The sequence below is a fragment of the Microtus pennsylvanicus genome, chromosome 1 (assembly GCF_037038515.1).
Source record: "Microtus pennsylvanicus isolate mMicPen1 chromosome 1, mMicPen1.hap1, whole genome shotgun sequence".
Lineage (NCBI taxonomy): Eukaryota > Metazoa > Chordata > Mammalia > Rodentia > Cricetidae > Microtus > Microtus pennsylvanicus.
This window is the reverse complement of record NC_134579.1, coordinates 133,953,763-133,978,314: the sequence shown is the minus strand read 5'-3', so window position 1 is coordinate 133,978,314 and position 24,552 is coordinate 133,953,763. Positions and strand designations below refer to the sequence as shown.

The window sequence follows — 24,552 nt, the reverse complement described above, 5'->3', positions numbered from 1 at the left end:
GTAAGCAGGTGGATGCAATGCTGGACCTGGAATCAGTGGAGCCTGCAGTGAACTGGGGAGGTCTGCGCTGTTTCTCTGGGTGGACTTGGGCTGTGGAAGAGTCTGACCGGCCCCCTGTTGAGAATGAGTCCATTTCCTCTCATTTCTTCTTTGCTGTTTTTGAGGTTGCATCTATGTAGCCCGGCTGGCTCCTGTCTCCGTGTTTCTGCCCTCCCAGCTCTGGTTTACAGGACTGTAGCTCAGCACCTAATTCTTTCCCTTTTATCCACTCTTCAAGAAATGTAAAAGATGGAATTTAAGGTTGAGGTTTTGGGAGATTTGCCTTCTACACTTGGCTTTAGTTTGTTGTTGTTATTTTTCAAGACAGGGTTTCTCTGTGTCAACAGTCTTGCCTGTCCTGGAATTTGCTCTGTAGCACAGGCTGGCCTCAAACTCCCAGGGATCCGCCTGCCTCTGCCTCCCAAGGGTTGGGATTAAAGCTGTGCGCCAGCCTGGCCATCTGCCTATGACTTCAAAATGTTACTCCATCGAATATGAGACTGAACTTTCCTTCCTTGAGCCACATGTGTAGTAGAGGGTGACAGACATCTGTCATGGAGAAACTGAAGTGGTGGTAACGTTTATTGGTTTTTGTTAGAGTCTGAGAGAAGCCCCCAAAGAAGCCTAACATCCACGTTTGCAATATCAAGAGCGCTTTATTGATTCCAACATTGGGCTGGCAATTGGCGACCCCTAAAGGTCATAAGCTCCTTTTAAGTGGAGTTAGGGGAATTCCAGAGAGGAGGGATTAATCTGGGGCTGATTGGTAGAAGGTCCTAGTGGTTAGGGACCTCCCAACGGCAGGGTAGGGAAAGCTATCTTTAGCCTGCAGAAGTCTGGGGCGTGTCTGCTGAGCTAGCAGAGGGGCTTTGGGGGTGTTTGCTGACGGTCACCCATAAGTTGCAGTTTTTATGAGACCTGCTTGCTCAGCTCTATCCCATTTTAGTGAAGTGAAACTAAGATCTGGTCTGTACCAGGACTCTGCTCTACTGCCCCTCCTTCCACCCTTTTCATCCCCCCTCCCCTCGAGTAGTGGGTCATCTCAAATCTTGGAGATGCTTTCTCTGGATCTGCAGGCTTGTATGGCTGTCTCAGAACCATCGGCGGAGCTATAGAGATCTGTGATGATCATCAGGTCCCCTGACCAGAAGAACCTGTGGGGCACAAGAGTCGGTGTCTTCTCACAGACTGCACACAGCTGAGGCCAGAGTTGTTTCCACACCTGAGACAGAACTTGTAGGGAGGAAAGAAATCATTGGTCATCAAAGTCAGCCAGTAATTCTGCCCTAAGATTAGGCTGAGTGGGTGGTGGCCTGACATACGTGACCTCAAATGGGGTCAGGTCTAGGGTATAAGAAGAATTGCAAACCTTGTAGAGAGCAAAGGGGAGGAGAAACACCCAGTCACTGACAGTTTCAGGGGTTAATTTGGTTAAGGTCTCCTTTAGCATCCGGTTTATCCGTTTTTACCTGGCCTGAACATTGGGGACGATGAGCACAATGAAATTTCAATTAGTCCCCATAGCCTTTCCTAGTGTTTGTGTTACCTGGGAGATGAATGCAGGTCTGTTACCTGAGCCCTAGAGCACAGGAAGGCCCCACCTTGGGATAATCTCTTACAGTAGCTTCTTGATCTTCATGGCAGTGTCTTGTGCTTAGCTGAGAAAGTCTCAGTTCATCCTGAACAGGTATTTATAAAAACTAGCAAATACTTATAGTCATACAAGCCTGGCTTTACCTCTGTGAAGTCAGTCAGCCAATTGGCACCAAGTTTTTCTGCCTCCACTCTTTGCACTGACGAGACAGTTTGTGGGACATTGGCCTACAGCTTCTGCTGTTTTGGCCTTAAGGTCAAAGACCTTAAGAGGTGCTCTTTTCAAGAGGCCCTGTAGTTTTCCTTTTTCCCAAGTGAGTGCTTTGGTGTACTGATCAAACTAGTTGAGTGGCAAAGTCTGATAGGAGCATGATCCATTTACCCAGGGTCCTGAGCCATCCTTCCTTTTTGTAAGTTTTTGTGCATAAGTGGATTTTTTTTTTTGAGTTCTTGACCAGCGTAGGTTGGAAATTCTGGCAAAGTGGGTGTCACCATCTTTGGTATGGCCAGCAGGATGGCTGCTGTCTGGAGGGCAGCCTCCTTCGCTGCCTTGTCCACCCAACTGTTTACCCTTGAGATTGAGTCTTTTTTTCCCTGGTGCCCAGGGCAGCGGATGACAGCTATGTCTTGGTAGCCATATGGCCTGCAAGAGGTCTAAAATCTCCTGTTTGTCTTTAATAGTCTTCTGTAGTCAACAATCCCCTCTCCCTGTAGACGGCACCATGGACATGTAGCGTGGCAAACATACTTGCTGTTGGTACAGACATTAAGTCTTTTTCCCTTTCCCAACTGCATTGCATTTCTTAGAGCTATCAGCTTGGCCCTCTGGGCTGATGTCCCAGGAGGTGGGGTCCCTGTCCATATGACTTCTTCCTCAGTTGTAACTGCTGCCCTGCATATCTGATACCATGTAGATGAAGCTCCTGCCGTCTCTATACCATGTTCCCTCAGCCCTTGACAAAGGAATGCCCTTGAGGTCTGGTCTGATCCCACGGAAATGGCTCAGGATGTCCAGACAATCGTGGAGAGGCTGATCCAGGTTCGGGTCTGAAAGCAGGATGGTAGGGTTCAAAGGCACCGCTGTGGGTGTATTTGATCCTGGGTGGGTTAAGAGCAAAGCCTGATCATGAGTCAGCCCAGCGTTAGGAAGCCATCTATCAGGAGGATGTTTAAGGACCCCCTTCATAGCATGGGGGTGTCCACTTTAAGAGTTAGTTTGTCTGGGTCTTTAACTAAAAAGCTGTTGCTGCGATTATGCAGAGGCAAGGAGGCTAACCAGAGGCCACTGGATCCAGCTTTCGGACAAGAAGGCTGCTAGTCATTTTTATGGCTTGCATCAATACCCCTTTGACCGTTCCCTTCTTTTCATCCATAAACACATAGAATGGTTTGGTGACATCTGGTAGATTTGGTAGTGCCAGAGCAGGTGTATTCGGTAGAGCTGCCTTAATTTCACTGAAGGCCTTTTCCATCTGTGGGGTCCAAACAAGGGGAGTCTTTCCCCTCCTCGTGGCCTCATACAGGGGCTGAGCTAATTCAACAAACCCAGGGATCCAGAGCCTACAGAATCCAGGAATTCTCTGACCTCTCAGTGGTTGCTGGGTCTGGAGACCCTCAGGATGGTCCCTTTAATTGACAAGATGAGCATGTGTAGTGCTTTCCCTTTGATCAGTTGTTGATACTCCAATCTGATCAAAATGGATGTAGGCTCCCATCTTAGTTAATAAGACTTCTCCAAACAGTAGGTATGGTGTTGGGGACCAGCCACAACAAAAATGCCTCTCACCAGGGTAAAGGCATGGGGATTAGAAATAAAGTAAAAAATATGAAGAGGCTAATGAAAATAATAAAACAGAGAAGCATATAGGATAGTATTGGGAGGGAATTCCAGTGAGTACTGAAAATTCACCTGTGTTTAATTTCCAACTGCTTAAAATACCCCTGACACAAGAGTTAGGAGTAAGACAAAAGACTGCATTAACATGATACAAGGAAATGAACATTACTAGAACAAAACAAGTCACCAAGTCACGCTCCCGCCCTAGAGCAAACTCTGTAGGCAAACCACTCCCTGGGTGGAATCCCAAATTATTTTCATAAAGGGAACTGGAACTTAGTTGGATCCTTAGACTTTTGTTTGAGGTGGGAACAGATCTACTTCTCTATTCCTGGAGCACAAGGTCTGGCAGTTAGCCACACCTGTAGACAATCACCTTGAGAGAGTAGAACTCTCTGGTCAGCATCTAGGTGGGGCCTTCGTCTGAGGTAGAAGCACTGTATCCTTGAAGGAGCTAGAGCTAAGCCCAACTCTCTGACCTTTGGTGGAAATAGGCTCCTAATTTCGGGCCTCCACAGTATGGGCACTCAGGCATGACCATAAAAGAGTGCGTTACTCAGTCCCATTTTATGTCCACTATCTTTGAGTTGTCCATGAGTACTGGTTCATCCCCGGAGCCCCTGGCACCCAGTATCATTTTGGTGGCATTTTGCCTAGGGTTTGCTTTAGAATGAAGTGTTGTATTCCTGTTTCCAGCAGAAAATCTATGGGTTTCCCCTCTGACTTTAGGGTTACTCAAGGCTTGGGGAAGGGCTCCCCTTTAATCATTTGTTTATTTTTTTCAGTTTTAATACCTTTGTTTTTGAACCCTGTCATTTAGGGCATTTATTTTTTCAGTGGCCCGACTTTTTACAGTAGGCACATTGGTCTTTTTGCAGACTAGGTCTATTGCACAGTCTCTGCTTTAGGCCTTTCCCTTTACCTGGTGAGTCTCCAAAGGCCAATGCCTGTGTTTTAACCTCTGGGCTGCCTGATGTAGCTACAAGGACTTTGGTGAGCCCCTGTACCTGTCTGTCTTCTGGGATCTCCCTATTATTGATACTAGCTCCGCAACCGCAGTGAGTTCAGCCAACCTCTTACCCTTAAAACCTTCTCTGTAACTTACGGCAGCTATCTGGTGCTGACTGATTGACAAAAGCCAGGCTGGCTGCAGACCAATTCTCTGGTGCTTCCGGATCCAAGGGTGTATAGGTCTTATGAGCTTCATTCAACCCTCTAGGAATGCTCCTGGTGTTTCTTCAGGCCCCTGGCATACCTGATTAACTTTAAACAAATTTGTGGGCCACCTCGCAGCAGCCAGAAAGCCCCCAGTTAGAGTCTGGTGGTAGACTTTCAGCCTCTCCCTACCTTTCTCTGTGTTGAAATCCCAATTGGGTCACATCACAGGAAACCCAACATTTATGAGGTCTACATTGGTGGCTGGTCTTCCTTTTGTGTCTGGAACCAATTTCCAAGCCTCTGTTCTAATCCAGTCCCTCTCCTCAGTAGTGAAGAGGACCTGGAGCCCTTGGAAACAATCATCCCATGTGGTCTGGTGAGTGAAAAGGACAGACTCCATCAGGTCAACTAGCCATGCAGGCTTCTCAGAAAACTTAGGATTTTGTAATTTTTAATTATAAAGCTTGCTAATGTCAAAGGACCAATGGCCTAGCTGCTGCCTGCCCTCAGCATCAGGTTGGTCCAAAGTGCAGTATGGAAGGACCATGGAGTTAGCTCCAGCTGGCAGCTCCTCCCCTGAGAATGTATGCCTATGTGGGGGGCTCCTCCACTCCTCCCCTTCTGCCCTCCAGGGCCTCTCATCCTGGGAGTGGGGTGGTGGCATAGAAAAGAACTCCTCCTCCAAGTCGCGTGGAGAAGGAAAGACAGGGTACAGGGGTGCGGCAGGCAGTGGTCTATCCTCCTCTCTCCTTTAAAGAGTACGACACAACTTTTTGTGGTGAATTAGCTTTGTTTTCCTTTTTTAATGAAGAAAACCAACTAGAATTAGCATAACATGCTCAAATCTCATCTGTGCTTTGGCCTTTTACAACTTACTCTACTCCTTAGTTCCTATCGCTGCCCCTCTGGTTCAGCCAGACATTTTTACTTTAGACAACTTTTTTCCCCCTCTTTTCTTTATTATTTTAGTTTACCATCTTTTTTTCTTTTTAAAAACAACATGAAAACTTTTATCAAAGTCCCTTTTGTGGTTTTCTTTAGTAGTCTAGAATATTGTATGGGTATAGTACTTTAAACAAGAACAGAAACATACATATACTGTAACAGAAATAACGCTACATAAAAACCTGTACCAACAAGAAACATCTGAGACTAGCAGTTTTTTTCTCTTACCCTAAACAATGATAATTTGTAACCAACCGCTATAATGATGACAAATATTTATAACCCATTGGATCAGAATGAACGAAAACTACACTTTTTGTGGAAACGAAAGCGTAGTTTAGTTAGGCTGTGTCAGAACAGGAAGGATAAGGGGAGTAACTGGCAGTGAGGATCTTGGTCCACAGTGGAGAATTTGACTCAGGAAGGAAGGGAGGGGGAAGCACAGCAGCTACTCCCAGGGGCAGCTTGCAGGTACAAAGCACCTGCCTGGCAGTCAGTATCCTACAACAACAACAAAAAAAAAAAAAAGAGGGAGGGGAAGAGGCTCAGGGTAATCTCATGATCAAATTGGGATACCATTGCCATGAAGTGTTGGTATTGAACTTAGGGCTTCATGAGTTACAGGCAAATATCCTAGAGCCTCACCCCAACCCTTCACTGTGGGATTCTAGTAAGAGATCTACCACTGAAACCACGCCCCCAGCACTGGGGGGTTCTAGGCAGGTGCTCTACCACTGAACCACACCCCAGCCCCTCACTGGGGGATTCTAGGCAGGGGCTCTACCACTGAACCACACCCCAGCCCCTCACTGGGGGATTCTAGGCAGGGGCTCTACCACTGAACCACAACCCTAACCCCTCAGTGGGGGATTCTAGGCAGGTGCTCTACTACTGACCACGGCCTCTTTCCCTCCCTCCAAGTTTCAAAAAACCATTCCCACCACAGGTTTCCAGTAGTCACCAGTGGGGAAGAATTCATGTGGACATCTGCGCTATTTTTATTATGAAGCACTTAGTGGATTATACATAGGTCCATGTCGTCCTGCCTGGTCAGTGCCCAGGACCCCAGAGGGAAGGCACCATCTGCACAGAAGGCCTGACTTACTGGTAGACATATTTGTAGAGGAAAAGCCAGCTGAGGACAGTGCCTCTTGCTCCCTTAGTTCTACGTTTCTTAGGGATTTCTCTCCAGGGCCAAAAACTGGGTAATAAGATTAGTGAGTGCAGGTGGAGTATCCAGGGGACAGAGAAGAAGAAATGTTGCTGACAATCCCAGCTGATCACAGCAGGAACACATCTAGTGGAAGTGAGGCTCGAGATGAAGTGGATGGTGGCAGATGGCTGAGCTTGGAGAAGCCGGCATTGTACATGTGGGTGATCATCATCAGTGCGGAGAAGGCTGGCTGGCTCTGGCCAGACCCAAGATTTTAAATGATTGTGCAGGCCGGCACACCCATGTGTGTGCCTAGGGAGCTGCCTTGGAAGTTATAGGTGACTTAGCAGCTGAGCCGCGGCAGATAATTAAGTTATAGGTCTTCCTTGAGCTCCAGAACCTTCTACTGCAGCTACTCCCAACATCAGTGCTTGAGGGTCACATATTCTACATCTTCCTTTGCCTCAGGCCGCTTCCCAGCCCCAAACTGAACCAACTCTGAGTAGTGGATGCTGTCATCCTCAGGGCAGCTTGGAGTCACATTCTCATAGTCACCCTGCAGAACAGATGAAGGTAAGCCAGGTCTCACGTGACCAACCTCTGTGCAGTCTCTTCCAATCCAATGCCTTCTCTCATTGGTTTCCCACTGCAGGGGGCCCAAATGTACAGATGGGGTCATCTTGTCTATAAACGGCTATGCTCTGTCCCTTAGACACCTGTCTTGGCTCCCAGCCCAGCTCTCTGCCTGAACTGCTGTGGTCTGAATGCCTGCCCCTTGAGTTTTCTGTGTCAGATACGCACAGATTGTGGGATCTGTAGAAGGCGATTAGATTGATGGATTAATAGATAATCAATGTAGAGACTTTTTTTTTTAGAAAGTTGGGTTCCCTCTGACATATGCCCCCTGGCATGAATGTTTTGTGTCACCTCAGGACTCTGCCATGAACAGATATAGCTCTTTGATCTTAGATTTCCAGAACCAACCATAAGCCAAAATAAACCTCGTTCCTTTATAAACCACCAGGGGTAGTCAAGTGTAGCAATGGAAAACGGACTGAAGACAGCCACCCTTCCCAACTTCACTATCTGCCAAGCATGTCCCCCGAGGAGCTCTTCATTGAGGCCCCAGGTCCCCCAGCTTTCCATAGCTCTGCCTCCTTACCACGTGACGTTTCTGTATCACCGAGTAAGTGACCGTGTCATTGTTGTTTGGAGGAGAACCCTGTGTGTCTGAGGTCCCTGCATCACTGAGAGAGAAAGAAGAGGGCTACACATGAGCTCTCGCTAGCAGCAGCACCTGGACTTCAACCCTTGGGGGGAAACGCCTTGTCTCTTGTGCTCACAGCACCACGGCAGCCGCCAATGAAAACGGGCGTGTGAATGCATCATGCAGCCGGGCTCGGGCACCCACTGCTGATCTAAGGAAACAGGTCCCGTTGTCACGGAGCGAGAATGATGCAACGAGTGTCTGGTGGTGACTGGCATGGGCTTAGCACAAGAGGGCAGGCAGGGAAGCAAGGTTTCCCCCCACGCTCCCCCTAAATCGCAGGTACCAAACTCCAGTATCCTCCGTACCCAGCTCTAGGTGCGCCAGTCTCTGGAAAGCGCAAGATGGCATAGCTAACGCTGTCATCCATCATCGGATTGTGGCAACCCTGGGACTGGGGGCCTTCTGAGAGAGGGGTCCTTCTAGCCTGGAAGACACAGGTTGCAGCTGTCACCCCCCCCACCCCGATCATTTCTTTCTCCTGGCCTTTGACCCCCAACAACTCCCTGGAGGTTTTTGGTTTGTTTGTTTCCAACAGGATTTTACAAAGTGTAACCCAAGCTGACCTCAAATTCGCCCTTCCCCTGCCTTATCTTCTCCATCACTGAGATCTCGGATGCCCATGTACCCTCAGCCTTTCCTCACCTCTTGTTTTCAAAGGCTACTCTGGGTTCACCTTCCTCCCGTCTTAACTTCTGTTTGTTGAGACAGGTTTTCTCTGTGTAGCCCTGTCGGTCCTGGAACTCGCTCTGTAGACCAGGCTGGCTTTGGACTCACAGAGATCCACCTGCCTCTGCCTCCCGAGTACTGGGATTAAGGGCGTGCCCCCCACCACCATCAGGTTCCATCTTCCCATCTTACCTTTTTATTCCTTACAAAAAAGCTCTGGCCACTGGAATTTTCCTGAAGCCCCTGCTGGCTCTGATTATGCTTCCATCTAAGGATCAAGGATGTGTGAGGGTAGGTGGGATGACCCAGCAGGCTAAGGGCTGGGGGTGGGTGGGGATGACCCAGAAGGCTAAGGGCTGGGGGCGGGGGGGGGGGGAGGCGGAGGGAGGAGGGACAGCGGACAGCTCACTTTTTCTGGAGTTTCATCCCCCAGATAGTCAGGATACAGACAGCGAGGCAGAACCCTAGTCCCAAGGCAACCCGCTTGCCGATGGTCTCTGGGCTATCTGATGAAGAAAGAGATAATGGCTCACCCCACCTTGTAAAGACGGTGATGCGCAGAGCATCCTCCCGTCCCCCTTCACAAAGTCTACTCCTTCTTGTCTGCAGCTCTATGGTAGAGTGTTGTGGAGAGAAGGGCCAATTCTTTGTCCTAGTAAGAGCTATTTCCCAGACAGGTCACAAAGTCTGTGACCCTTGCCCTAGAGCAGTTTGATCAGACAGTCAGAACTTCAAGGGCACCCAAGCAGACCCAGCTCCCCAGGAGACTGTGCCACACTCGTCCTTGCAGGCTTGCCCAGAGCAAGAGGCTCAGCAGTTCTCTGCCTGAAGAGGGTGCTAGAGAGATGGGATGGGCTACAGTCATTTAAAAGAGGCAGGGCACAAACCTAGCATGGTGACTCATCTTTGCAATCCCAACACCCAGGAGGCTGAGGCAGGGGGATTGCCTGGAGTTCAAGACCAACCTGGGGTGCATAGCAAGACCCCAATATCAAACAAACAGAAAGAGTATGGACAGGTTTCCTAGAGGACAGAGATGGGGTTGTTTTGTTTTTGAGGCAGTTTTTTCTACGTAGCCCAGGCTAGCCCTGTAGTTTCGGTGATATCCCTACTTCAGTCTCTCAAGCGTCTGGGTTCAGTTTCCTCTTTGTTCTTGAAACCGTTTTTAAAAACCATGCACTTGTATTATCTTGTTTAAAACACTAAAATATCACAAGATAAGCGAGGATCTTAGTCATCAAGGAGATACACACATAGAGGGAAGAAGCGAAGGAAGGCAACAGAGAGACAAGGAGCGCCCAGAGCTTCTGCAAGGCAGGCCTCTTGAGGGAAGAAGGAAGCCAGGCCCGTGGAGCAGGACAGGGTGACCTTCCAGCCAGGAGCTACTGGTTGGTCACAGGGTATGCCTGGGCTGAGCTGGACACGGGAGGGGTGGGGGAAGAGGGCTGTAGCCTCCAGGACAGAGGAGGGAACTAAGAAAGGATGGGAACTTACAGTAGACAGTGAGGGTACTGGGCGGCGACACGTCCTTGCCCAGCATGTTGCTCCCTTGGCAGCGGTAAGAGCCCGTGTGTTGGACCTTCAGTGGTTCCAGCCTCAGCTTCTGGCCCGAGACGTGGAGGTCTCGGTTACTGGGGTCAAACCAGACATACTGCGAGACGGGTGGGTTGGCATCACTCTCGCAGGACAGAGTCGCCTGTTTCCCTTCCATTATGCTGTCCCCGGGGCTAATAGACACGCGCAGCCTCCGAGGGGCATCTGTGAAGGGGAAACCGAGTCAGGCCAGGACTGCCGGTCACCTCATCTTCATTGCACGTGGCCCCCAGTTCCAGCCACTCACACAGCACGTGGAGGTACCAGGTCTGCGACGGGGTCTCTCCGATGGAGTTGTTGACTAAGCAGTTGTAATTTCCAGAATCCTCTGGGGAGATGGGGCTGAAGCTCAGGTTTCTCCCCTCCTGCACAAGATTCCCGTTCTTCTTCCAGAAGAAGCGGACCTCTGCTGGGTGGCTACTCAAGAATTCACATCGGAGGAGGACGGGCTCCCCAGCACGGATTTCTGATGACTGGGGCCTCACTTTCTGGACCCACACGTCTCTGGGGGCATCTGCAGGGCCACAACCTTGGGTGAGGTTTTCATTTCCTAACCTTCTTGATGTCTCCCCAAAATGTCCTGTTCCTTTGATTAGGACTTCCGACACCTTTGTTTGGTGTTCCTGTTCCCGAGGATCAGAACTTTCTGTCCTGAGTCCTACATCAATCCTCTCTCCCGACCTGTAGTCCAGGTTCCCAACCCCTCACCCTTCCTTCCCCATATCTCAGTGTAGCCTCCTGGTCACCCCTTGCCCTGTCACTCACAGTGGACATTCAGGCTGACGGGGGAGGCCCACGAACACCACTCGTTACAGGCAGCACAGCTGATGGGCTTCGAGTTCCATTCGACCTTCTGAATCCTCAGCATTCCAGGTGTGATCTCATCCCCAGAACCTGGAGGATTCCACCTATAGGAGGTGACTTTGGGATTGCTAGAGTTGTAGTGACAGGCCACGGTCACGCTGTCTCCTTCCCGAATTTGTGTAGAGGTTTGAATAACTGTGGTTACCGCCTTGGGGGCATCTAGGAGAGTGGAGAGGTTAGAAAGTGTGGGCCCTGTTGTTCCCCTTTGCAGTGCCAGAGAACAAACTCATGGCCTTGTACGAGCTACGCAAGAACTCTGCCACTGAACCACGTTGCTCCCAGGCCAGAGAACAAACTCGTGACCTTGAAAAGCTAGGCAAGAACTCTGCCATTGAACCCCGTCGCTCACCCTACCCTATTTTTATTTTTATTTTTGAGCTGGGATCTTGTGTATTTGTACAGGCCAGCCTTGAACTGTGATCACCCCTCCTTAGCCTCCTGCATAGCTGAAATGGTTGGGCATCCACCACCCTGAGCCATTTGCAAGGCTGGTTTTCATTAAAGCCTTTGCACACTATTGCCCAAATGAAACCTCTCCTGCATCCCTCTTGCAGCTCTGAGGTACAGGGCTGGAGCCCACGCTGTTTAAAGCTGTGTGACTGTGGGCTGCAGGCCTCCATCTACTCAGCTGTTGAGTGGGGGACCGCCAAGCTCTTCCTAAGGAATGCCAAACAATGGCGGGATAGCTCAGCATCCCTTCTGGCTCTTACATCTTTCAGTATTTCTTCAGGGCCTCTCCTGATGTTGTCTCCATGTCCCTGTGAGGCCCCTAGCATTAGCCCAGGTGGGCCTCGAACTTGCTATATAGCCAAGATGACCTTGAGTTTATGATGCTCCACCTTTAGGTCTAAGCATTCCACCTACTGAGCCACGCTCCCTGCCCCTCACTGGGGGATTCTAGGCAGGGGCTCTACCACTCACTGAGCCACGCCCCAGCTCTCACTGGGGGATTCTAAGCAGGGGCTCTACCACTCACTGAGCCACGCCCCAGCTCTCACTGGGGGATTCTAGACTAGTGTTTGGTTGCTGAGCCATGCTGCCAGTCCCTTCCTAGTATGTTGTATGAAAGTATTCTGTCACTGAACTGCATCATGGGTCCTTGCTAAGTGGCCTAGGCTGACCTTGAACTCACTCTGGAGCCCAGACAGTTCTCACGTTTGTGATTCTTCTGCCTTAGCTTCTTCAGGAGCTAGGATGACAGATTTGGGACACCAGGCTGGTGACGTTCATTCATTCATTCAACAAACATCTACTAAGTAACTACCACAAGCCAAGGCTCTGGTCTGCACATCTAGAATGCAACTATGACCTCCAGTTCCCTAGTTTTCTGTTTGTCTTCCTTTACACCCCCACAATCCTTACACCCCCATACCTCCTGCACCCCACACCTCCTAAACCCCCATGGCCCCTACACCCCCACATCTCCTGCACCCCCACACTCCCTACACCCCACACCTTCTACACCCCCACACCTTCTACACCCCCCACATCTCTTGCACCCCACACATCCTGCACCCACACACGTCCCGCACCCTCACAACCCCTACACTCCCATACCTTCTGTACCCCCACACCTCCTGCACTTCACATCTCCTACACCCCACACCTCCTGCACCCCATACCTCCTGTACCCCCACAACCCCTACACCCCATACCTCCTACACTCCTACAACTCCTACACCTCCACACCTCCTGCACCTCATACCTCCTGCACCCCTACAACCTCTAAACTCCCATACCTCCTACACTCCCACACCTCCTGAACCCCCACACCTCCTGCACCCCACACATCCTGCACCCCCACATGTCCCGCACCCTCACAACCCCTACACTCCCATACTTCCTGTACCCCCACACCTCCTGCACCCCCACACCTCCTACACCCCCACACCTCCTGAACCCTTATACCTCCTGAATCCCCACACCTTCTGCACCCCATACCTCCTACACTCCCATACCTCATGTACCCCCACACATCCTATACCCCCACACCTCCTGCAACCCCACAGCCCCTAAACAATGTTTTCCTTCCTTCTCTATTTCCTTCTTTCCTCCAAGAACCAGAAGTCAGTTGGCTGCTCACACTGGACATCCAGTTCAGCTTCCTCTTTTTTCTGTCCACGACCCAGGCGGTTCTCTGCCAAGCAAGAGTAAGTCCCAGCATGCCTCAGGGAGACTTTAGGAATCAAGAGCTTCTCCTGTGTCTCTCCAGGCACTTCTTTTCCATTGTGGTACCAGGTATAGTTTGTCGCTCTTGGGCTGGCCAGTGAGTCACAAACCAGCTCAATTGACTGCTCCTCTTTAGCAGGTGGGTGGTAGATGTGAACCCTGGAAGGTTCTGGAGGAACTGGAAGAAGTCACAGAGGCAAACGGGCAGGTGAGCAGAGCCCACAAACCCAGGCAGGCAGGCAGGTACCAGTGCCTCCATTATCATCCCTCGAGGATCCATTATCCCACCTCCCCTGCCAGCTTCAAGGGAACTCACACAGCACTGTGAGGGCCACTTCTTCTGACTGTCCTAGGCCCAAGTCGTTTAAAGCCCGACAGCGGTATTTCCCACTCATATTCTTGGTCACTTCACTCAGAGTTAGTGTGGGTGTCTGTTCCTGCAGGGGGTGCCCATTCTTGACCCAGGACACCGGCTTGTGTTCTGGGTTGCTGCTGGTGACTTGGCATGTCATGGTCACAGAGCCGCCCTCCATGACCTCTGTAGCACTGACCTTGATCATGAGCTGCGGCACGTCTGTGGGAAGAGAGGAGCAGTGGGGAAAGGACAGGGAATTCTCGGCGGCTCTTTTCATTCGGGTGGCAGCAGCTTGCACATCTCTGGTTCCTTTGTCCACCCAGGTAACTGTCACAGCCCCTCGCTCGTCTCCCTGCTCCCCTTTCTCCTCTACCACCTTGTCTCCGCCACCACCCATAGCGCTGTCAGAGAGCGACACCAAAGCTGGCTGCTGGGCTCTAGGAGACCCAGTGTCCTACTTCCTCTCTTACCTCAAAAGGGGGCTTGGTCCTCGGACACTGCCGTGAGCACACTACGCTTGCACCTCAGCCCCTTTCCACTTGTTCTTCCCCCTCCTTAGAATCTTCTTTGCCTGCCTTAGTCCCTCTGCCTCGTCAGCCAGGGTCTTCACCTTCTTCACAGAAGTCTCCATCCATCACCCCGCTTTCTTTTTAACTTTTGGAGGTATTTGTGGGTTCCCAAGTGGAGGTCAGAGGACAACCTCTGGTACTGTGCTGCTGGAGCTTCCCGTCCTGATTTTACGTTTTTCGAGACGGGGTTTTCTACTGACCTGGAGCTAGTCAGTTAGACTAGACTGCTTGGCTCATGCATCCCGAGGATCCATCCGGACCTGCCTTCCCAGTGCCGAGACCACAAGCTCATGACACCGCTCAATTTACATTTTGTTGTTCTTCCTACCCCTCCTCTTCCTCCTTCTCTTCTTCTCCTTCTTCTTCCAGATAAGGTTTCTCTGAGTAGCCCTGGATGTCTTGGAACCCACTCTGTAGACCAGGTTTGCCTTGAACTCAGACACCCGCCTGCCTCTACCTCCCCAGTGCTGGGATTAAAGGTGTGTGCCACCATGCCCAGCTTACACTGGATATTTGAATGTGAGCTCTGGGTATCAAACTCAAGTCCTCATTCTTGTCAGTCAGAACATTTTAACAAAGATTTGTTTTCTTTGTGTATGTTCGTGCTGGAAGGGCTAGAGGCTTCAGAGCCTGTGAATCTGGAATGCCAGGTAGTTGTCAGCTGTCTGATATGGGCGCTAGTAATTGAATTCAGATCCTCTGCAAGAGCAGTAAGTGCTTTTAACCACTGAGCCATCCCTCCAATAAAAAACAAAAACCAGAACTGTAACATAGAGGCTGGAGAGATGGCTCAGCCGGTGAGAGCTCTCACTGCTTTTCGGGAGGACTCAGATTCAATTGCCAGTACCCACATGGAGGCTCACAGCTGTTTGTAACTCCAGTCCTAGGAGTCCAACTTCCCCTTCTGGCCTCCAGGGAAACCATGCATGCAATATGTCTGTACATATATGCAGGCAGAACACCCACACACATAAAAATGAAAGTTAAAAAATATTTTTAAAAATTCATGTAGTACTAAGTTTTTGGTTTGTGTGGGTTTTTTTTTTAACTATTAAGAAGGGGATTTATTAGGTTGGCTAGAAATGCTCTGAATTATCTACCCAACCCTCTTTTAATATATACATCTCCTTCCGGCATTTCTGTTCTGTATTTATTGACTAATGTGTTTCTCACGTGTCTATTCCATTGCAATGCATACTCCACACAGACAAAACCTGGCTCAGTGCTGTGTTCTCTTCTCCACCTAAGTTGGCATCCAAGACAAGACCTGGCGCCTAATCAGTTCAGAGTTTTCTTTTTTGTTTTTGTTTTTAGGTAGGGTATAACCATCTCCTAGATTCACTACTTAGATCAGGCTGGCCTCCATCTCACAGAGCTCCACCTACCTCTGCCTCATGAGTGTTGGGTTTAAAAGTGTGTACCACCATGCCAGGCTCCACAGTAAATATTCATTGCATGGATTAATGACTAAATGAATGAACGGGGCATAAAATAACGCAGTGCAAACTTCCTTGTATGGAAAACAGAGAAACCTAACCAGATGATCCCCAAAGTGTGCTATGGCGTGAGAATTGATTGATGGACTGAGTGGTCCTGGAGGTTGACCCAGGGTCTTACACGTGTTAGGCAAGCACTGTACCCCTGGGATACATCCCCAGCCCTTAGGTTTCTGAGACAGTCTCTCACTATGTAGCTCAGGCTATCCTCAAACTCAAGAGTCCCCTGCCTTGTCCTCCTGAATACCCATTTCCAGGCCTATATCTTCATACTCAACTAGATTACTTTATTTTTTAGGTCAAGGCAGAGACTAAAACGAATCTGTGTCTTGAGACCCAGGACTGACAGAGGAGACAGTGGAGGAGCCTGTGCCAACACTAGAAACAGGTGATTGATAGCTGAACCTTCTATGGACACAGACTCCTCTTACCTTAGTGGGGCGCAATAGGATTTAGGAAGAAGGTGCCAAAATAGTGTCCTTCCACATAGAGACTCACGTTTAACATCCAGGCGCACTGTGTTCTCGGAGAGCACATCCGTATGGTGCAAGACTCGGCACGTCACGTTCCTTCCGTGGTCCGTCCATTTTGGTTGGAAGGTGAGCTTGCTCTCTGTGTAGACATTCTTAACAGAATAGCTGACGATGGTGATTTCAGGCTCTTTCAGAGACCACTCCAAGCGAATGGGGTACCGAGGGCAGGCATAATTCAGTGTACAGGTCAGAGTGACGCTTTGGAATGCCTGGATTTCTTCTGATGGCAGCTTGATATAAGGTGAGAAGGGTGTCTCTGGAAGAAAAAAAAAGAGGAGGCCTGGGAGCTGGGAGTAGGGCACAGACTAACCCTTCCACCCCTGGCTTCAGGCATCCTAAAAGCTGGGGAACAGGGTGCCCGTTAGCATTTGACTGCTGACTACAGGCATCCTTTGCGAGGCCACTCTATTCCCATTCAGTTCAACTTCTCTGTGGAAGGCCTTGGGGGACACTAAGCAAGCTAGGAAATTGTATTTTATATTTACTCTGTTTTTTACTTCCTCCTTTTGTTTACTTTCTAAATGGCCTCAGGATCACCCAGAGTGAAATTCTTTGGCTTGGTTCTGCATGCATGCTAAGCGTTGATGTCTGTGCCTGTGCTTGTTTGGCAGCCTCCTTATTGCAGTCAGGCAAGCAGACCTCCCTATGGTGGGGTGATCCTGAGACCCAGGACTCAGACCTCCACCAGGCTAGCCCACCCCACAGACGTGAAGTTAAGATACATAGCCCTGGCAGCTCTAGTATGGACTAATGATACTACCTAGGGTTGAGGCCTCTGGCTGTTGTCAGCCATGTCTGAGCCCTGTGCTCTTGTCATCCAGCCTAAAAACCAAGCCTTAGACTTGGTCACTAACAGGCTCAGAGATCTGAAAATCGAAACCTCTATCTTCTTTGGAAAGAAATATTTTTAAAAAAAATGCTTGTGCTGCCATTGATCTCAGTGCCATCAACATTTCCTATTTGAGTGAAAAAGAGAAATAAATAGGAAAGGATATGACAGTTCCCAGGTATGTATGGTGGAGGAGAGGGAGAGCAGAGGCAGAGGCAGAGAGACCTGGGAGAGTCCAGAGTGAACAGGACCCTGAGCCATGTGAGAGGGAGATGGGGAGAGAGAGGGCACAGAGGGGAACCAGGTGCAGCATCCAAGAGGGCAGAAGGCAAAAAGGTGAGTAACCAAAATGCCTGAGTTTCTAGGAAAGGGCCTGGGCGAGGGAGGGGGGAATGACGACAGCTCAGCAGCTGGGCTGGAGAGTTCAGGGTAGTGGGTGGGGTTTGCTGGCCACACCCTGGAGATGTGACTAGTAGAGACTGAGCGGGACAGACGCTGGGAGAACCTGGCTGCCATTTCCACTTAGATCTGTTAGTAGGCACCTTGCTCGGCCATTGGTCCCAGGGTTTGAGACTTCACGGTGAGCAGGCAACTCAGTACTCCCACCTCCCTCTTTGCCTCTGCCAGAATTGGGTGTGGTGTGCATTTACTGGGCTCAGTGCCACTGGGCGCAGCATCCTGCTTACACTCACTGGGCACAGTGTCCCGTGCACTCACTGGGCACAGTGTCCCCGTGCACTCACTGGATGCAGTGTCCCCCGTGCACTCACTGGGTGCAGTGTCCCCCCCCCCCCGTGCACTCACTGGGTGCAGTGTCCCCCCCCCCCCCGTGCACTCACTGGGTGCAGTGTCCCCGTGCACTCACTGGGTGCAGTGTCCCGTGCACTCACTGGGTGCAGTGTCCCCCCCCCCCGTGCACTCACTGGGTGCAGTGTCCCCCGTGCACTCACTGGGTGCAGAGTCCCCCGTGCACTCACTGGGTGCAGTGTCCCCGTGCACTCACTGGGTGCAGTGTCCCGCGTGCACTCACTGGGGCAGTGTCCCGTGCACTCACTGGGGGCAGTGTCCCGCATACACTCACTGGGGGCAGTGTCCCGCATGCACTCACTGGGTGCAGAGTCTCCCGTGCACTCACTGGGTGCAGTGCCCCCCCCCGTGCACTCACTGGGTGCAGTGTCCCGTGCACTCACTGGGTGCAGTGTCCCCGTACACTCACTGGGTGCAGTGTCCCCCCCCCGTGCACTCACTGGGTGCAGTGTCCCCCCCCCGTGCACCCACTGGGTGCAGTGTCCCGTGCACTCACTGGGCGCAGTGTCCCCGGTGCACTTACTGGAGATGTTGAGGTAAATGTGCTCCATCCACTTGTCATTACCCGATATCATCCTCAACCCCAGCGGCCCTCGGTCACTCTCGCGTATCTCGAGGATTTCCAGGGTACAGTTAGAGTTTGTGTTTCCCAAGAATGTTACCCTTTCATCCTTAGAAGGGGATGAAGCAATCTTTGTGTTGTTATAGAGGACAGTCCCGGTGAAGTCCTTGGTCTTATTGTCAAACTCGTATTTCTGATACAAGAGGATCTTGAGCTGTCTGGCACCGGAAGCTGACATTTTGTATGTGCAAGGAATCCAGATGCAGGCTCCCTCCCAGGCGAAGAGGGTTTGGGGATGCTCAACCACCACCCATGTCTGTGATGAGTCAAACAAAGCCACATGTCCTAAAGAACAAAGCACTGGTGAGAAACTATTATTGAGGGGTGAGAACTTTCACAGGAGGTAGGAGGGGGAGGAGGAGCTTGGCACCTCTGTGTGCACCGCCTCCCAGCAGTTCCCCTCATGCCCCAGATCCATTCCCTTTCATTGTCCACTGACCTCTCCAAAGCCAGGTGCTAGTGTAGGTCTTACCTAGAATCAGGAGGAGCCACGGGCAGTGGACATTCATGGTGTCACGTCTGGGTGGCACCTAAGGATAAAAGAGTTAGTCTGTAAACTTGGTGTGTGACTATCATCCCAGCATTCAGGAAGTTGAGGCAGGAGTGCTGTGGGACAATGGTCTTGTACCCTGTTACTTATATTGCATTGTTTTAATAAAACACTGATTGGATAGTAGCCAGGCAGGAAGTAGAGGCGGGACAATGAGAACAGGAGAATTCTGGGAAGAGGAAAAAGTCAGTCTGCAGTAGTCACCCAGACCAAGAGAAAGCAAGATGAAAATGTCTCACTGATAAAGAGTACCAAGCCACATGGCTGACACAGACAAGAATTATGGGCTAATGTAAGTTATAAGAGGTAGTAAGAAGCCTGAGCTAATAGGTCACCCAGTTTATAATTAATGTAGACCTCTGTGTATTTATTTGGAAGTGAATGGCTGCTGTACTGGGTGGGACAGAAACCTCTGTCAACACAGGAGAATTGCTACAAGTTTGAAACCAGCCTGGGCTCTATTCTGAGGCCTGTCTGAACAACAACAACAACAAAATTGCCTTTGAGCAACGAGGCTGCTTTTGTTCCATCCTCTGAACTCTGATCCTTTTTTCTGATTCTGGGTTGGGGGTCGCCGTACCCGGTTATAGGATGGAGGTGTTTGGGGTGCTCATAGTGCCTTTTCTGGGTATACTATACTTCTTCAAGCAGAGACCTTTCTTTCCTTTCTTTTTTCTCTACCTCTCCTATCTATTTATTTGTTTTTAACTTTTACTTTATATTATTAGTGTGTGTGTGTGTGATGTATGGGGCATGTGCAAGCTATACTACATGTGTGGAGATCAAGGACACCTTGGTGGAGGATTTTGTGGAGCTGAATCTTTCTTTCCACCTTTGAGTGGGTCCCAGGAACCTAACTCAGATGGTCAGGCTTACGCAGCAAACACATTCTCCCACTGAGCCATCTCACTGGCTTTTCTAACTACTACAACTCCTTATCCTGTTCTTAGGCTCTGTGGTGCCAGACTGTTGTATGCCTTCAATGCCAGGCCCTGGAAACAAGGATCTCCCAGGCTAATGGTGCAAGATTTTACATAGAAGACAGAGAGATGTAAAAGACGTGGGTGGGGGAAATCACATTAAACCAAATCTGAGCCAAGTGACTTAGGCCTGAAATTCTAGATGCTCCAGAAGCTAAGGCTAAACAATTGCAAGTTCAAGGTCAGCTTAACTACAAAGCAAGTTCAAGTCCAGTTTATTAATTTAATAAAACCTTGTCTCTAAACAAAAAGTAAAAAGAGGGCTGGGGGTTTATCACTGTGATAGAGGAATCTTCCAGTGGGGAAGTAAGTATGTGGTTCAGCAGTAGAGCCCCTGTCTAGAATCCCCCAGTGAGGGGCTGGGGTGTGGCTCAGTGGTAGAGCCCCTGCCTAGAATCCCTCAGTGAGGGGTTGGGGTGTGGCTCAGTGGTAGAGGCCCTGCCTGGAATCCCACAGTGAGAGGCTGGGGCGTGGCTCAGTGATAGAGCCACTGCCTAGAATCACTCAGTGAGGGACTGGGGTGTGGCTCAGTGGTAGAGCCCCTGCCTAGAATCCCCCAGTGAGGGGCTGAGGTGGGCTCAGTGGTAGAGCCCCTGCCTAGAATCTCCCAGTGGCTCACTGGTGGATCACTAATCTAGGTGTGGTCCCTAGGTCTAATCCCTTGTACTATCCCAAAAACTAAAACTAAATTCATAGTGAAGTATGACCTCAGGAGAACATTTTGAGGCAGTTAGAAAGCCTTAGAAACAGAGGATGCTTCAAAGGACGCCCTCCTGACAGGAGATAGGGCAAAGGTACTCCTTTTCTAACAGCACCAGCCAGTTGTTAGCAGGAGGGCATAGAACCTCCCGTTGTCCAGCCATCCACTGTTCGCCATAAGGAAGAAGGCAGATGGTCATGAAATAATACATAGGACCAGCTATGGTGGTGTACACCTAGAGAATATAAGTTTGGTGCTGATCTGGCCTCCCAAGCCAGACCCTGTCTCAAAAAATCTAAACAACAGGAATATGGAGTGCTGATCTGACAGAACTTAACTGTGTATTTAGGGGCTACCGATTTACAGCTGGTACCCATTATCTATCTATCTATCTATCTATCTATCTATCTATCTATCTATCTATCTATCTATCTATCTATCCATCGATCTATCATCTATCGATCTATCATCTATCTATCTATCTATCTATCACCTATCTATCTATCACCTATCTATCTATCATCTCTCTATCATTTATCTATCTATCATCTATCTATCTATCATCTATCATCTATCTATCATCTATCTATCTATCATCTATCTATCTATCTATCTATCTATCTATCTATCTATCTATCTATCATCTCTGAAATGAGTTTGCCCCCCACCGCCACCATCCTGCACTTTACATAGAGTTAAATTTAACTCTATTGGCGGGGCTGTGATATGTGTCAGCCCCCAGGGATCTTGCAGGATGTGCCAACCGAGTGTGTCTCCGGTGTCAGGGCAGAGCTGCGTCCCTTCCTCCCACCCTACCTCACACAGCCTCAGCACCTCTTCAACAATTTCCCTCCCAGGCAGCAGGGCACAGGGGGGGAGAGCTGTTGGGTGACAGGAGCAGGTATAGGGAACGCTAGCCCTCTGCCTGAAAGCCGGCTGACTTCTATCCCCAGTGCAGTGTTGGCCTGGCCTGGGTGTGTGAGAGGTGAGGGGGCAGAGGCTGGGGCAGGTCATCGGAGGCAGAACTGCTTGTGGGTTTCCAGGTTCAGGGAATCGTCAAGGTCACAGTCCCTTGGGAAAAGCCAAGTTCAACTGAGGCTTTACTGTGGGACCTCCCATGCTCTGTAAGTGACACATGTCACTAGACATGGAGTAGACCGGCAATTCTCCTTACTTCCTAGGCCGTGAGTCTCTTAACCCTTTGCAGCACAAGCTCTGCAGGGGTGTTAGCTCTGCTCCGAGGGACTCACTTTGAGGCCCTCGGGGATGTTACAAGGGTTGTGGCAACAATCAGGCCCAGGTGCTGGGCCACTGTGCCTCCCTGGCAGCACCTCCAGCTACACCTCAGCAAGGCTTGACTAGAGAACTTGATCAAGAAGGGGGCAGCTCCAGAGCAAAGCGACCTGCCCACAGGATTTCCAGCAGTCATCATAGCACCAGAAGCAGAGACCTGAGCCTGGGGGCTGGATGAATAAGGAGGTAGCGTGGGGTAGGGCATCAACAGTTACTAAGTCCAGAAACTTAGAAGAGGACCACACTGTTGAGACCTATGATCCACTCAGTTCAGACCTGCTGAGAGTCTTGGGGGTTGGCTTCCTGGCCCTACCATTCCCTCCTGGGCAGCCAACAGCTTCTTCCACCTCAGAGGACCCAGAAAACCTGGCTAAAGGGATGCTGTGCCTATTGTACATTAGGAAAACAGGAACAGCTGGTCTTCATGGCCAGCCCACAAAGGCTGCTCCATATTTACTTGCTGACAACAAGAAAAAAGATTAAAATGGTGTTTACCTGTCTCCTCGTGCGCTCTTCAGGGTCCCCAGCAGCCTCTGAGAGTAAAAGAAAGTGAAGTCTCCCGAGCTTGGCCACACCCCCTTCCTCTCTGTAGCTCTGAGACCAGCAGATGGGTGATTGGCGAGTGGGGAGGGAAGAGAGGCCATGGCGGAGAACAAATTGGAAGGGATGTTTGACTCTGCAGTCAGGTCTTAGTTTGTGGATCTGCTGGGTCTGTTGAGCCTCCAAGCCTCTATGAAAGCTCGCTCTTGAGAGCTCCCACCAACTGCGAAGGAACAAGTCTTCTTGAAGGTGGTGTTAGTTTGTTGATAGCATCTCACTGCCATCAAAGGCAGGAACAGGGAATCTGGCCCTGGGCCTGGATGCCTTAGCATCTCCACAAGCTGGGGAAGAACCAGAGCTCTGGGGAAGGAGGGGTTACTGGATGGAAGTCTTTTCTGCTTGACATTTATCTATCTATCTATCTATCTATCTATCTATCTATCTATCTATCTATCTATTTATCTATCTATCTTGGAACTTTTAAGGCAGGGTTTCTCTGCATAATTCTGGCTGCCCTGGAACTCACTCTGTAGGCCAGGCTGGCCTCGAACTTACAGAGATCCACCTGCCTCTGCCTCCCAAGTACTGGGATTAAAGACATGTGCCAACATGCCTGGCGCTTGATTTTTATTTCTTTGAAATGGTATATAGGCACTTGTATATGTTTGTGTGTGTGTGTGTTATGTGTTGTAGGTGTGTTTGTATGTTGTAGTATGTGTTTGTGTGTTGTGTATATTGTTTGTAAATGTGTGTGTTTGTATTTGTGTGTTTTGTGTGGTATTTGTACGTGGGGTGTGTGTGTATGTGTGTGTGTGTGTGTTTGCACCTTCACTTGTGTAGAAATCAAAGGAGAACTTGTGGTCAGTCTCCCCTTCCACCTTTATGTGAGTTTCAGGGGTGAAACTTAGGTTGCCAAGCTTGCCCACACCCACTGTCACCCACTGTAAGTGGGAAAGTCTTGAGACTGAAATCTCATCACTTGTATCCTGTTTCTTCTCCAGCAGTCAGCAGAGCGGTGCAGGGACGGGTGACATCAGAGGCAGAGCTGACCTCAGTCTTTTCCAGGCACAGGGACTGTGCTGCACAAAAATGTCTTCAAGGTCACGGCTGGTTGGGAAAAGAAGGCCACAGTTGTGGGGAGTGGGGGTGGGAGAGGATTGTGTCCCTGCAAGCCTCACAGTAGGTCCGCAGGAAATCAAACCACAAAGAGTCAATAAACTCTTTGCAAAGTACACGCACCTGTGAAGGTGGATTCTATAGCTTAAAGGCCTAGGAGCTGGTGCAGCCTCTGATTGAGAAAGCAGAGAGGTCAGCGGGGCATAAAGTACATGCAACATCTTCCCCAAGGACGGGTTCTAGTAACTGAGAACTGAGGAGGGGGAGTCTGGGATAGACAACCTGAGGGATTTGTATGAGGTGTGCCTCTACAGAGAGCAAAGGTCACCAGGATGTTATATATAACATCCACTCCTAGTTGTCTGGGTGGGAAACAGGAGACACCCCTGCGTGATTAACATTCCTGGTTGCTCTGGGGTTACCTGTGATGACCTGAAGACCTCGTATCCTCTCCTCATCAGGAGGCTCTACTGGGGGCCTTCTCACTCTATCTAAAGAACTCTACATAGGGTACATGTCACAGGCATGGCTCTACACGTGATACATGTCACAGGCATGGCTCTACACGTGATACATGTCACAGGCATGGCTCTACACGTGATACATATCACAGGCATGGCTCTACACGTGATACATGTCACAAGCATGGTTCTACACGTGATACATGTTACAGGCATGGCTCTACACGTGATACATGTTACAGGCATGGCTCTACACGTGATACATGTTACAGGCATGGCTCTACACGTGATACATGTCACAAGCATGGTTCTACACGTGATACATGTTACAGGCATGGCTCTACACGTGATACATGTTACAGGCATGGCTCTACACGTGATACATGTTACAGGCATGGCTCTACACGTGATACA

At 49.9% G+C, this 24,552-nt stretch overlaps 1 protein-coding gene across 2 annotated transcripts; it reads right to left on the bottom strand.

The window, feature by feature from the left end:
- Nucleotides 1-6,546: 6,546 nt before the first annotated feature.
- On the bottom strand, nucleotides 6,547-22,594 carry Cd22 (CD22 molecule). Of its 2 annotated transcripts, XM_075985110.1 has the most exons (14): nucleotides 22,517-22,594; nucleotides 18,971-19,028; nucleotides 18,400-18,783; nucleotides 16,206-16,496; nucleotides 13,604-13,861; nucleotides 13,202-13,465; nucleotides 11,020-11,277; nucleotides 10,502-10,768; nucleotides 10,156-10,419; nucleotides 9,071-9,167; nucleotides 8,854-8,929; nucleotides 8,301-8,419; nucleotides 7,888-7,972; nucleotides 6,547-7,281 (listed from the first exon to the last, which is right to left on the bottom strand). In XM_075985110.1, exons 2-14 carry the CDS (start codon nucleotides 19,005-19,007, stop codon nucleotides 7,150-7,152), a joined length of 2,532 nt encoding a protein of 843 aa, XP_075841225.1. In that variant the 5' UTR covers nucleotides 19,008-19,028; nucleotides 22,517-22,594; the 3' UTR covers nucleotides 6,547-7,149. The 2 variants fall into 2 exon arrangements, with proteins under 2 accessions (XP_075841225.1, XP_075841234.1); XM_075985119.1 differs by lacking the exons at nucleotides 13,202-13,465; nucleotides 13,604-13,861.
- Nucleotides 22,595-24,552: the final 1,958 nt, after the last annotated feature.